The sequence below is a fragment of the Cryptomeria japonica genome, chromosome 8 (genome assembly GCF_030272615.1).
Source record: "Cryptomeria japonica chromosome 8, Sugi_1.0, whole genome shotgun sequence".
Classification (NCBI taxonomy): Eukaryota; Viridiplantae; Streptophyta; class Pinopsida; order Cupressales; family Cupressaceae; genus Cryptomeria; species Cryptomeria japonica.
In genome coordinates, this window is record NC_081412.1 from 17,763,160 (window position 1) to 17,775,299 (window position 12,140).

Genomic DNA, 12,140 nt, shown 5'->3' on the forward strand with positions numbered 1-12,140 from the left:
ACAACCCCCAATTGACTTCTAAGATTCTCAAAACTGGTCTTAGGAAGAGGTTTGGTAAAGATATCTACAAGCTGCTCCTTGGTAGAAACATGCTCCAAGATACCATCTTTACATTGAACTTTTTCCCTCAAGAAGTGATACTTCAAGTCAATGTGCTTAGTCCTTGTGTGCAAAACAAGATTTTTAGAAATGTTTATTGCACTTTTACTATCACAAAAAATCTTTATTGGTTATGAGATTTTCATCTTGAAACCTTCCAAAATATGCCTCATCCAAATAGCTTGTGTGCAATTCATGTAAGCTACTACATACTCAGGTTCAATAGTAGATTGTGAAGTACAACTCTGCTTTTTACTACTTTATGAAACTAACCTTCCTCCTAGAAATAATGCTCCACTGGTAGTACTCTTTTGATCATCAATATTTCCTACCCAATCAGCATCTGTGTATGCCTTCAAGTCAAAATTTCCACCATATGGATACCATAACCCATGGTCAATAGTACCTTTCAGATATCTAAAAATTCTCTTTGTTGCCATCAGATGTGCTTCCTTTGGATTCTTCTGAAATCTAGCAGCAATACCAACTGCATGGGCAATATCTGTTTGACTGTGAACAACATAGTGTAATTTGCCAATCATTTATTTGTATTCCTTTTCATCTATAGGCTTAGATGCATCATCCTTGGACAATTTACAACCTGTAACCATTGGGGTTCCAACTGGTTTACAGTCACTCATACCGAAAGTCTTCAAAACCTCTTTCACATACTTGGATTGAGTAATGAAAATACCATTCTTCATCTGTTGTGTCTATAAGCTTATAATTTTTTTTATTTCCCCTACTAATGACATCTCAAATTCATTCTTCATTTCATCTACAAAACAATTACTCATGTCATCATTACCTCCAAATATAATGTCATCAACAAATAATTCACTGACCAGTATTTCATCTCCTTCAGACTTGAGATAAATGTTGTTGTCATCACTGGTTCTAGCAAAGCCTATCTTCATCAAATGAGTATGAAGTCGTTCATGCCATGCTCTGGGTGCCTGCTTTAATCCATACAAAGCTTTATGCAATTTGCATACCATGTCTTCCTTTTCTATCAATGCATAACCATTGGGCTGCTCTATATAGATCTCTTCTTCCAATATCCCATTCAGAAATGCAGACTTAACATCCATCTGGTATACTTTGAACTTCTTATGAGCTACAAATGCAAGTAATGTTTTGACACCTTCCAGTCTTGCTACAAGTGTAAAAGTTTCTCCATAATCTTCTCCTTCTTCTTGTGCATAACCTTTGCAGACTAATCTTGCCTTGTTGCGAACTACAACACCATCTTCATTTAACTTGTTTCTAAACACCCATTTAGTACCTATAACATTCTTGTTTACCGGTCAGGGTACCAGGGTCCAAGTGTTGTTCTTCTCAATGTGATCTAACTCCTCCTCCATAACTTTCACCCAATGATCATCATCAAATGCCTCCTTAGCACCTCTAGGTTCAAAGGTGGAGATCATGCAAGTGTTTTCTCTTATTCTCCTTCTAGTTAGTACATTGGCATCCTTATCCCCAATTATCTATTCAGGACTGTGATTCAATCTCACCTACCTAGGAATAACATGATCATTCTCATTAGGTTCAACTTCTTCATTATCATCTTCTTTTGAATTTATTTGTTGCAGTTGAACAAGTACATCAGGATTTGCTTTACCAATTTTTGTCTTAACAGTTTCAGGTTCCAAAAGCAAAATGCAAGGATCTTCATCCTTCTTGTCTGAACTTGTTCCTTCTGCAACTTCAGGACATTCATCTACACGAACATCAACACTCTCAACAATTCTTTGTCTAGTTGTTGAAGCATTTATAGGCCTTACTCTTGGTGGAGTAGCCAAGAAATATGCCTTCATCACTCTTAGTTTCAAACTTGCTTATGTAATCACCTTTTTAATAAAACATTTGCTTCCAAATATCTTAAAATAGATAACATCAGGTGATCTCCCATACCAATATTCATAAGGGGTTTTGTCCTTACCTTTTTTCATCAGAACCTGGTTCATTGTGTAGATCGATATACTTACAGCTTCTCTCCAAAATGTTTTCGCCACACCTCCTTGTATCAACATTGTTGTAGCGGCTTCAACCACTATCTGGATGTTTCTTTCTGCTGTACCATTCTACTGTGGTGTCCTTGGTGCAGAAAGATGTCGTTTGATACCATTCTCATCACAATACTTAGTGAATTCCACAGAAGTAAATTCACTGCCTTGATCTGTTCTCAGACATTTTATCTTTTTGCCACTCTCTTTCTCAGCTAAGGCCTTGAATGCCTTGAATTTACCAAAAGCTTCACTTTATCCTTCAAGAATGTGACCCACATCATCCTTGAACAATCATCAGTGAAGATCATGAAATATTTTTCACCTTGAATGCTTCTTGTTCTTATTGGTCCACATAGATCTGTATGAACCAAATCTTACCTTTATATTTACCAGTGCCTCTAAGAAGTCATTTTGCCAACAATGCTTCAAGTTCCACTAAACTATCTTCATCATCAACATCTCTGATAGATCTAGATTCATAGCTATGGATAGCATCTTTACTTCTTCTCACGGATGGGTTAGAGACAAAAGCTCTAAATGCAGATTCTAATCTCTATACACTACCATCATAGCCATTTAGTTCAAAAGCAGTAAGTTTGGCAATAATAGACTCAAGAGATACCTTAGATTTGTCAATGGACTTCAACTCATGAATAGCTGCAACTCGGATAGCATAGACCGGTAGCAGGGTTCTCAGTACCTTACTGATCACTATGGCATCTTCCACTTTCCCTCCTACACTCTTTATCTCTCCAACTATCTGTTTTATCCTTTGACCATACTGCTAGATATTCTCAACTTCAGACATTCTCATATCATCAAATTTTCCTCTTAGACTCTCTTCTTTAGCAATCTTGACATGTTCATCACCGCTATAAATATCTTCTAGTTTCTTCCATACTTCATATGTATTTTCAAAACCATGAACATCTACATATTCAGCATGAGACAACTGATAATAGCCTCTAATGCTTGATTATTTTCTTGTTGTTCTTTCTTCTGATCATCGGTCAGGATTCCAGTAGGTGTAATATACTTAGTTTCTATATGATCCCAATACTGACTACCAAGAATCTTAATGTAAATCTTCATTTCGTCGCTCCATATTCTATAGTTATCTTTGTTGAACTTCAGACTTTGTTTCTTCATCATGATCTACAAGATCTTTTCCTCAAGCTATTAGCCTTTTAGATTAAAGAGGACCTGAGATGCTTTGATACCAATTGATGGTATGATGAAAGAATAAGTATCCAGTAGAATGTTGAGAGGGGGGGGGGGGTGAATCAGTATACTGAAAAACTGATACAAAGCTCCCAAACTCAATTTCAATAACACAAAGTAAACATATCACAGTTAAGATCAATATTCATAAGAATACTTGACATCAACCAATTTGACTGTTATGACAACTTAACTGTAAACAACTTCAATCTTGTAAACATCAACAATGCTTAATCATAACTCAACGTATTCATCTCTCAATGCTTCTAGATATCATGTTTCATCAGAAACTAATCTAATCAACAAATAAGATCACAACCATAAAAGAATTCACCACTTGACACAAATGTTTATACATGGAAAACCCAGATAGGTAAAAACCATGATGAGATGGGACTCACAAAGATAGCTATCTGAACCCTTCTCAAGTTTGCCCTGTTAGGAGCCAAGCCTATTAAAGCTTTACAATAAGTCCCGTTAAGAATTAATTCTTGTTTAGGAATCACTCAGTTAAGGGATTGACAAATATGCTTTGATGAAAAGCACAATAACCTGTTAGGAGTAACCTCACTGGAGGATTTAAGAATCCAAGCTAATGGACCACCTTGTTAGAGGATTTAATGAGTAACCAAGCTTGTTAGAGCTTACCCGGTTAAGGGATTTCACTTCTGCTATAATTGTTAGAAAACGACAAGTTTTGTTGATCTGTCTGAATAACACTTCATTTGCTTGATCAAATCCTTCTATAACCTTCAATCTGCCTTTACTCAAAGTACAGATCCATCCACCGGTTAGGCAACTGCACATTCATAGGTTTCTGCCAATCTTGCCAACTTTGCCAACTCTTTTACAAACAACTTCATCGATCTTAAATACAAAAACAATTAGGTCGGTAACACAACAAAAACCTATTCTCATCATCGATATTACAAACAAGTCGGTACAATCTTGACCATTAGAAATCATAACAATCTCTTCACATTCTTCAAGAAAATTCCAACCGTTCCATGATCACCGCTCTATCGGACTTTGGAACTCATCACGTGCTGTGCATTAGATGCAATCCACTTTGCTCCTTTCCAAGAAAATAAACAAACACACCAAAAAAAATTAAACTTATCCTCATACAATGATCACACGTGTCTCCATCATTTCCATTCTCTAGATAATAAACCAACAAACTTGATCTCTTAGGGTTTATCAATAGGTAGGGTTTACCGGTTACAATGCATAGAAAGGTTTAACCCTTTACACCGGTTTACCGGTTCAACTCACAAACTTTACATATTGGTTTACAACATTTTCCACAAATCTCTTCTTACCAGTTACTAGCCAATATCAAAAACAACAATATTAGCAATAACATGAATACCATTACCAGTTCAATTGAGATCAATGACAACATATCATTAATGCAATCTATATGCAAAATGCCAACAAACTAAAAATGCCAACATATTCTTTTCTTTGATATTGTACAAGTTATGTGGATGTTGTCATTATCAATTTTACACTACTCCCCTAAGAAATGTACCACCCTACATGAGCTTGTGTCATGAGTAGCACAACAATAAACCTCACAAATAAAAGTCAACATTTTACAAGCTATGCATTTTCTATAATAGAGTACAAGATTGTGTAGAATGCTTGTCATGGCAAATATCATATTCAAGAATATGTGAAAGTTAAGGAAATTTTGTAACACCTATTGCTTGAGTTCTCACCACCAAACAATTGATTGTAATATGACCCTCACTTGTGTACTACAATTGTACTTCTTATGTGTTATCCACTTATGCCATCCAACAACTATTTGATCATGATGGTTGGCCAAGAATTTCCAAGAATAATGTAGAATCTAGTGCTTCTTTTTGTCTAGGAAGAGTGTTTTCAATGAGTTCTCCTTGAATCTATATAGTTAAACCTCTAATGAACTATTCTGTCTATATGAAATCATGAATTTTTAGGATAATTTTGAACACAACTCTTTATATCATTGATTGTACTTGTACAAAATATCACTTAAGAGTTCCTCATCATCTTTAAAAATTAAAAAAAAGAAGTTTTATGAGTCATTTCTAGATACTCGAAATCTATGATATTTTCTTAATATTTGTTAGGTTTGTCTTAGTTCTATCTTTATTCAAGCTAGAATAGTCGCCTTGAACTCTTCCTATAAGAGTGATTACAAATAATTGAATCTTTTTAACATTATTATTGACATCCTTCACCCTCTAAGTGTGGCCTAAGTTTTCCACCTCATTTTAAAAATTTTCACTTTCCACATTTAAGTTGATCCAATAAATATTTAGAAGCCTTGAGATTGCAAGTAATGTGCTTTTGTTGCTAAAATTCCATGTAAGAACTAAACACTTATTCATTTACATGCTTAATCAGACCTTGCATACGATTTCAAAACCATTGGCATACTCTGATGGGGTTTTCACAACCCATTCAGAGTTTAACTAAGCTTTTCCTTTGCATAGCCCTTCACCCTTGAAATTTTTAAATCCTCAATTTTTTTTTTTTTTTAGTTATGAAAGCATTGTCATAATTTAATGATGTTTTCACAACCTTCTTGGAGCCCAACAAGTCTTATCATTCCAATTTTTTTTTAAAGACACCACTCTTTTCAATGAAAACCAAGCATGTTTCGATTATAAGTTTGTCAGAGGTCAACAAGGTTTTCACAACCTGACATCTCTTTGAAAGCCTTACTCAAGAGTGAGAAAACTCTTGAGTAGGGCCTTCAATGAAGTAAATTTTAGCATATTGGCAAGGATCGACTCTGCATTGTACTCGTATGCGAATCATGCAAGGACTTATGCTTCTAGGAATAAAATTATTTGATCTAATAGGGCCTATGGAGATTTAGAAAGCAAAATGTCCTCATTCTCAATGAACAAGGGATTCCAACAGTATTAGAGGTGCTAAAAAATTACAAGGCTCGAGTGGTAGCTCAGCAAGACAGTGCCAACATGGGCCAATCACAAGTGCCACCTCATTCATATTGTTTTCTTTTCTATTTGCAAAGTTTAAATTTTTTATTATTTCAGTGTATTTAAAATAATTTATTTAAATGATGCTTTAAAAAGAATCATTTTCAAGAATTTTGGGTAGTTACATATTTGGACAATATAAACATATGGTTAATGAACTATCAAAGGTCCAATTTTTTTATCCCCATTGCATTGTGATGTAAGAGAGAATCGATCAAATTGGAAGATTAATAAATTTTTTGTTGTGCTCCTAAGACTTTTCTTGTCTATGTGCATTGAAATTAAAAATGTTTTCATAGTCTTTTTTGAGTCTGTGAACTTCAGAATTTGATTATCTTTTCCTTTGAAAATATTGGTATTCACATAATAGGTTTTACTATCTTAGAAATCCAATAAAGTTTTGACATCAATTTTTTTATATTTCTATATTGATATCTTAATATGTTTGTTAGCAACGATGGTAGTTTATTTCTTAGAAATTTAAGTGGTTTGTGAATCGTAATGTTGATAGTTTAGATTTACTATTTCATTTTGGTTTCTTAGTTTGCATTTGTTTCATGGTGATGCACAAGTATCAGTTGCCTTTCCCACTTTCTAGTTAAAAGTATACCCATTTTTAATATTCATAATAAAATGAAAGCATTCAATCTTATGAAGGGAATTTTACCTTTGCAAAAAAAATCAAAGGGGAACTAATTCATAGTTTACCAAACTATTTTTAACATTTTTGTCTCCATTTTTGGGCAAACATGAGTTAGTTTATCTATTTTTTCTAAAGGGACAAATCTATTAATCAACACTAAGCAACCTCTCAAGGTTTCTAATGTTTGGATGCATTTACATTCCTTGTACAAGGCTTCACCAAATATATTCCTCACTTGTAAATGATAATAATGTCTTATAGAATATTAGAACTAATGATCTTTGAAACTCAAGTAGCTTTGTTCTACACTTGCAAATTCACTTGAGAAAAAAACTTAAAGTTAGATATAATATTTTCAAGGACAGTATCACCGCCTTTGTCACCTAAAATTTTTGGTGCTTCTTTAGATTATTAATGTCAGGTATGCACTATAAAATTTTATACATTTTCATAATTATTGTAAACGATTCTCCTATTATTTGAATCTACAAATCAAAAACTCCTAGTGATAGCTTGGATCACCAAGATTTGAGCACATATATTCAATCTCAATAGTGGTAACATTTGGTACATACATAGTGTTTCATTCATTGTGTTGATTTTCTTATATGATTGCTCAAACCTTCCACATTTAAATGAAACATCCATGTGATCTTTTTATGAGTGATCTCTCACATTTGCACCACCTCATTTGTGCTTGTTATGTCTTCTTGAACTTCTTTGATGTCCACATAATTTTATTGACACATTATGCCTTGTACATTGTTATTACCTATCACCTCTGTGTCATTGGCCAACATTTGGATAACTTGCCCTATGCGAGCTTGTAGCTAGTTGCATATATGTGAATGTTTCAACAAGTGCATTCTGTGCATATCCTCCATTCATTGCAATCCATATAGCTTGCCCTTGCACAAAAAGCAACCACAAAACAAAGCCTGTGATGTTCGCATCAATTGAGCGAGAAGCGGAAGACATTTAAAAATTAAAAGTATCCGCAATTTGAATGTAACTGCGGGCAGGAACAGGCGGAGAGCAAACACGGTTAACCTCAAACCCGTGGTTTATATATTAATAACAAAAAAAGAAATGGACGGAACCAAGTTAGAAAAGTCATAGGGTAGGTCTCCATGTGGCTACTTAGCTTATTTTGGCTAGCAGTTGTTGCTCCATTTTTTGTGCAACAATTTGTGGAGCTGGTGACCCCATGCATAAAAAAATTATGCTTATTTTTAAGCAACCCTCTTAAATGACACTTTAAATGAAATTTTTAATAATATTTTTTACATATAAAATTTAGAAGCAAAATTTAAGGCAAATAAAAAAGAAAGGAAAAAAATTTGGTGAAGCCATGTGTCATTTTTTTAATAACTAGCTCCAACCCCTCCTTTTTTTTCCAACTTATTTTTTATTATTAAGCAACAGCTGCTCCACAAAACTAGGAAAAGATTCCAAATTTTCCTTTCCCTCTAATTAAAAATTTGCATGGGAACACTTTCATTTTAAAAATAAGCAGAAAATAGACTTAAGCAGTCACATAGAGACATAGGATTAGGGCATGTCCCCATGCTGCTACTTAGCTTATTTTGGCTAGGAGCAACTGCTCAACTTTTTAAGGAGCAATTTATGGAGCAGGTGGCCCCATGGATAGTCAAATGGCTGCTTATTTTTATGCAATCTTCTTAAATTATTTGTAAATGAAATTATTTATAATATTTTTTACAAATAGAATTCATAAGCAAAATTTTAGGCAAGTAACTAGCCCCCCTTTTTTTCAAAGCTTATTTTCATTTTTGAAGCAGATGTTGCTCACCTAAAATAGGAAAGCTTCCAATTTATTGTTTTCCCTTAATTAGAATTTTTACATGGGAACACTCTAGCTGCTTAGAAAATGCTCATAAACAGGCAAAGAGTAAAATTAGGCATAAAATAACCGTTCTGTCGGCTGGGTAGACACAGCCGAGTAGAAATATATTTGCGAACAGAATTGCTTGCTTTCAACCAGAGGCTTTTCTAACATATCCGCTCCCTCTACTCTTGCATATAATTCCCATTCTTGATTTATTAACTTTTTCAGCAGAGCATCACTTTTCTGTTAATGGCTTCCACTTCGACATCTGGTCGAGGAGAGCAGGAACCCGATCCATTTTTTGTACTTGAACCTCCCAACAAAAGGATAAAATCCGCCTTGTCCACAGATCAGTATGATGTATTCATCAACCATCGAGGCCCAGACGTCAAAGAAACTCTGGCTCGGCAGCTCTACGATTCTCTACACCAAGCTAAGATCCGCGCATATCTAGACCCTCCACAGACTGAACTGGGAGATTTTTTCCCCTCTGCCATAAGGAATGCCATTTTTTCAGCCGGAGTGCACATAGCAATCTTCTCACCGCGATATGTAGAATCTGCTTGGTGCTTAGCTGAGCTAGCTTTAATGTTTCAAACCAAGGCTAGAATTATTCCCCTGTTTTACAATGTTAACCCTTCAGACTTCCGCTACATCAAAAATAGAGTTGCAGATACATTTTCAATACATGAGGGCAGATATCCTAGTCATGACATTGAACAGTGGAAAGAATGCCTCCAGAACGTTTCAGGGATCAAGGGCTACGAATTCAACGGACAGAATGAGTAAGACACCATCATGTGCTTTCCATCGATGGGTTTTTTTCTGTATTTTGTTAATTTTTTTTGCAAATACTAGTTTATTTAGTCTAAAAATCATTTTGCATTTACAATTTTGGCTTTTATATTTAACCCTAGAGAAGTGTTGGGTTAATAAAAGTAAAAATGGAACAAGATTTTCTCTGCAGATGTTTTTCTTTCAGAAGAAAGGTTATTTTCCTGTTTCTTACCTGGTTTCACTCTTTTTTAATGGAAGGAATGACAAATCGCTATGAAATTCAATTTTGAAAAAACACTTGAATAATTTTTGGGATGGGTAGGAAGGAAGACGGCTTTCATCCACTGCTGCTGAAAAAGGTTTTTACTAAAATCAACTCTATTGTGTGGGCCTTTCTCTGGAAAGGTTCACGAGATCATTTTAAATTCTATTTGTTAGCCTCGAGTTTTAGGGGGGATTAGGAAGGAGTGAAGAGGGTACCTAGGGATTAAAGATACTAAGATTTTTAATGAAATTCTGTTGGCTAAACTGCTGTGGAGATTTATTCTGGCTAAGCACGACTTAGACAGCTTTCAGAAGAACAAATTAAATTGCTTACATTCTGATCTGAAGTGTGTCGTTTCGGCTTATTTATTTTCTTAGCTAACGTGAACATTGTCTGCCTTCTAGCGCTGGGACTGCTGTCTTTGGACGCCTTAATGGCGTTGGCAAATACCTTTTAAGACATTTTTCTTATGCATCCCATTCTCCCTCTACGTGGCAATTGCTTGTTTTAAATTCCTTATCTTTCATTTTTCTTGGTAGGCATTGTAGTCAGCGCCAGCCTTGCTGACAGACTTCCCATCCTATTCTGATTCTTGGCTCTTGCATTTGGATTTCTGGTTGGAACTTTCCTACAGTTCTGAAGATTAATTAGAAATTAGGTCCTGTTGTGCCACTAGTCGTTCTCTTCCTGTTTATCTTTCAAGTATTTATACATGTGCTTCTTGCTCTGCATTTGCTTTTAAGGCTCCGGCTTTGTGTGCTGTATTGTACTCTGGCCTCTAGGCCTATTATAATTCAATAAACGTTTTTAATCTTATAAATTAAAATAAACGACCTCAATTACTTACAACTTCATTTTAATTATAGTTTTGTTTTTGCTTTTGCTATTCTCAGCGACCTGAATAAGCTGTGTCTTGACGTCGTGTCTGCTGTGATTAAGGAGGCCAAAAAAAAAAAAATTCCTCTTCAAGTTGCAAAATATGAGGTGGGACTTGATGAGGTTGTGAATGATTTCCACAGCCATTGCCAGAGAAATGGACAGATGAGAGATAAAATAATTGGCATCTTTGGAATGGGAGGGTCTGGCAAGACCACTCTCGCCAAATATTTTTTCAATAGCAAACATTCACAATTTAGTAAATCGTCTTTTTTGTTTGATGTGCGGGAAAACCATGTCAAAGCTAAGCTGACTTCTCTGCAAAATAAGCTTCTCAATGATTTGTTTCCTGAAAAACATCTATCAGTTTCTAGTATAGAAGAAGGAGCTGCCTATATCAAACATGAACTTCAAGAGAGCCACAAATCAAGTTTCCTTATAGTTATAGATGATGTTAATCATCAAAATCAGTTGGATGCCCTATTACCCATAGATGCCCTCAATCCCAATAGTTTGGTGATCGTCACAACCCGTGACGAGAGGCTTCTTACACATGCCGGAATAAGGGTACGTTATAAGATGAAAGAAATGAATCTAGAGCATAGCAGACTGGTTTTCTGCTGGCATGCATTTCATAGACCATCTTGTAAAAAGGGATTTGAGAATTTGGTAGACGGCTTTGTCAAAGCGTGTGGAGGTTTACCTCTTGCTCTTGAAGTAATGGGCGGGCACGTTTTTGGCTGTGACAAGGCTTATTGGAAGTTACAGTTAGATGTTCTTAAGGCAAGGCTACACAAAGACATAAGAGATACTCTTAAAATAAGCTATGATGCTCTGGAAGAGGATGAAAAACAGATATTTATGGACATAGCGTGCTGTTTCATAGGGAAAGATGTAAGGAGGGCCATAAGTATATGGAAAGCTTCAGGTTGGAGAGCCGAACATGCACTTCAGACCCTCAAGGCCAAATGCCTTGTTGAAATAACTCTTGGTTTTGGGTCAGTGTCTTCGCCTGATATAATTGACAATTATGAGTCATCATTTTTTTTCAGAATGCATGATCATCTCCGCGACTTAGGGAGAGAAATGGCAGATACTGAAATGAACCATCCTCCTCGGCTGTGGCATCCTGAAGATCTTGTATGTGTTTTTTTCTGCCTTAAATTCATGCTCCGACTTGAAAATTGTTTGTTTTCTTGCTGTTAAAATATTTACGTGTAACTTGGAATTACCATTTTGTAACTCGAAAGGAATTTGAATTCAGATTGGAATGCGAGATATCAAGGGAATTCAAGACATTCTCACGTGGTCCGAAGGAAAAAGTTTCAGATGTTACAGTCGTACTTTGGATGATGCAAGTAATCTTGCTATGGAATAGTTATTGGAGAGTTCAAGGACA

General features: G+C 35.3%; 1 protein-coding gene across 1 annotated transcript; it reads left to right on the forward strand.

Moving 5' to 3' along the window:
* Window positions 1-8,882: 8,882 nt before the first annotated feature.
* LOC131857392 (disease resistance protein Roq1-like) lies at window positions 8,883-12,128 on the forward strand. Its single transcript, XM_059209913.1, has 3 exons — window positions 8,883-9,608; window positions 10,759-11,881; window positions 12,006-12,128. Exons 1-3 carry the CDS (start codon window positions 9,073-9,075, stop codon window positions 12,117-12,119), a joined length of 1,773 nt encoding a protein of 590 aa, XP_059065896.1. The 5' UTR covers window positions 8,883-9,072; the 3' UTR covers window positions 12,120-12,128.
* The last annotated feature ends 12 nt before the right edge of the window (window positions 12,129-12,140 follow it).

Coding starts and splice junctions, on each gene's coding strand:
- LOC131857392 (XM_059209913.1), top strand. CDS start 9,073: ATGGCTTCCACTTCGACATCTGGTCGAGGAGAGCAGGAACCCGATCCA. Junction 9,609..10,758: donor GAATTCAACGGACAGAATGA/GTAAGACACCAT, acceptor TGCTATTCTCAG/CGACCTGAATAAGCTGTGTC. Junction 11,882..12,005: donor TGTGGCATCCTGAAGATCTT/GTATGTGTTTTT, acceptor ATTTGAATTCAG/ATTGGAATGCGAGATATCAA.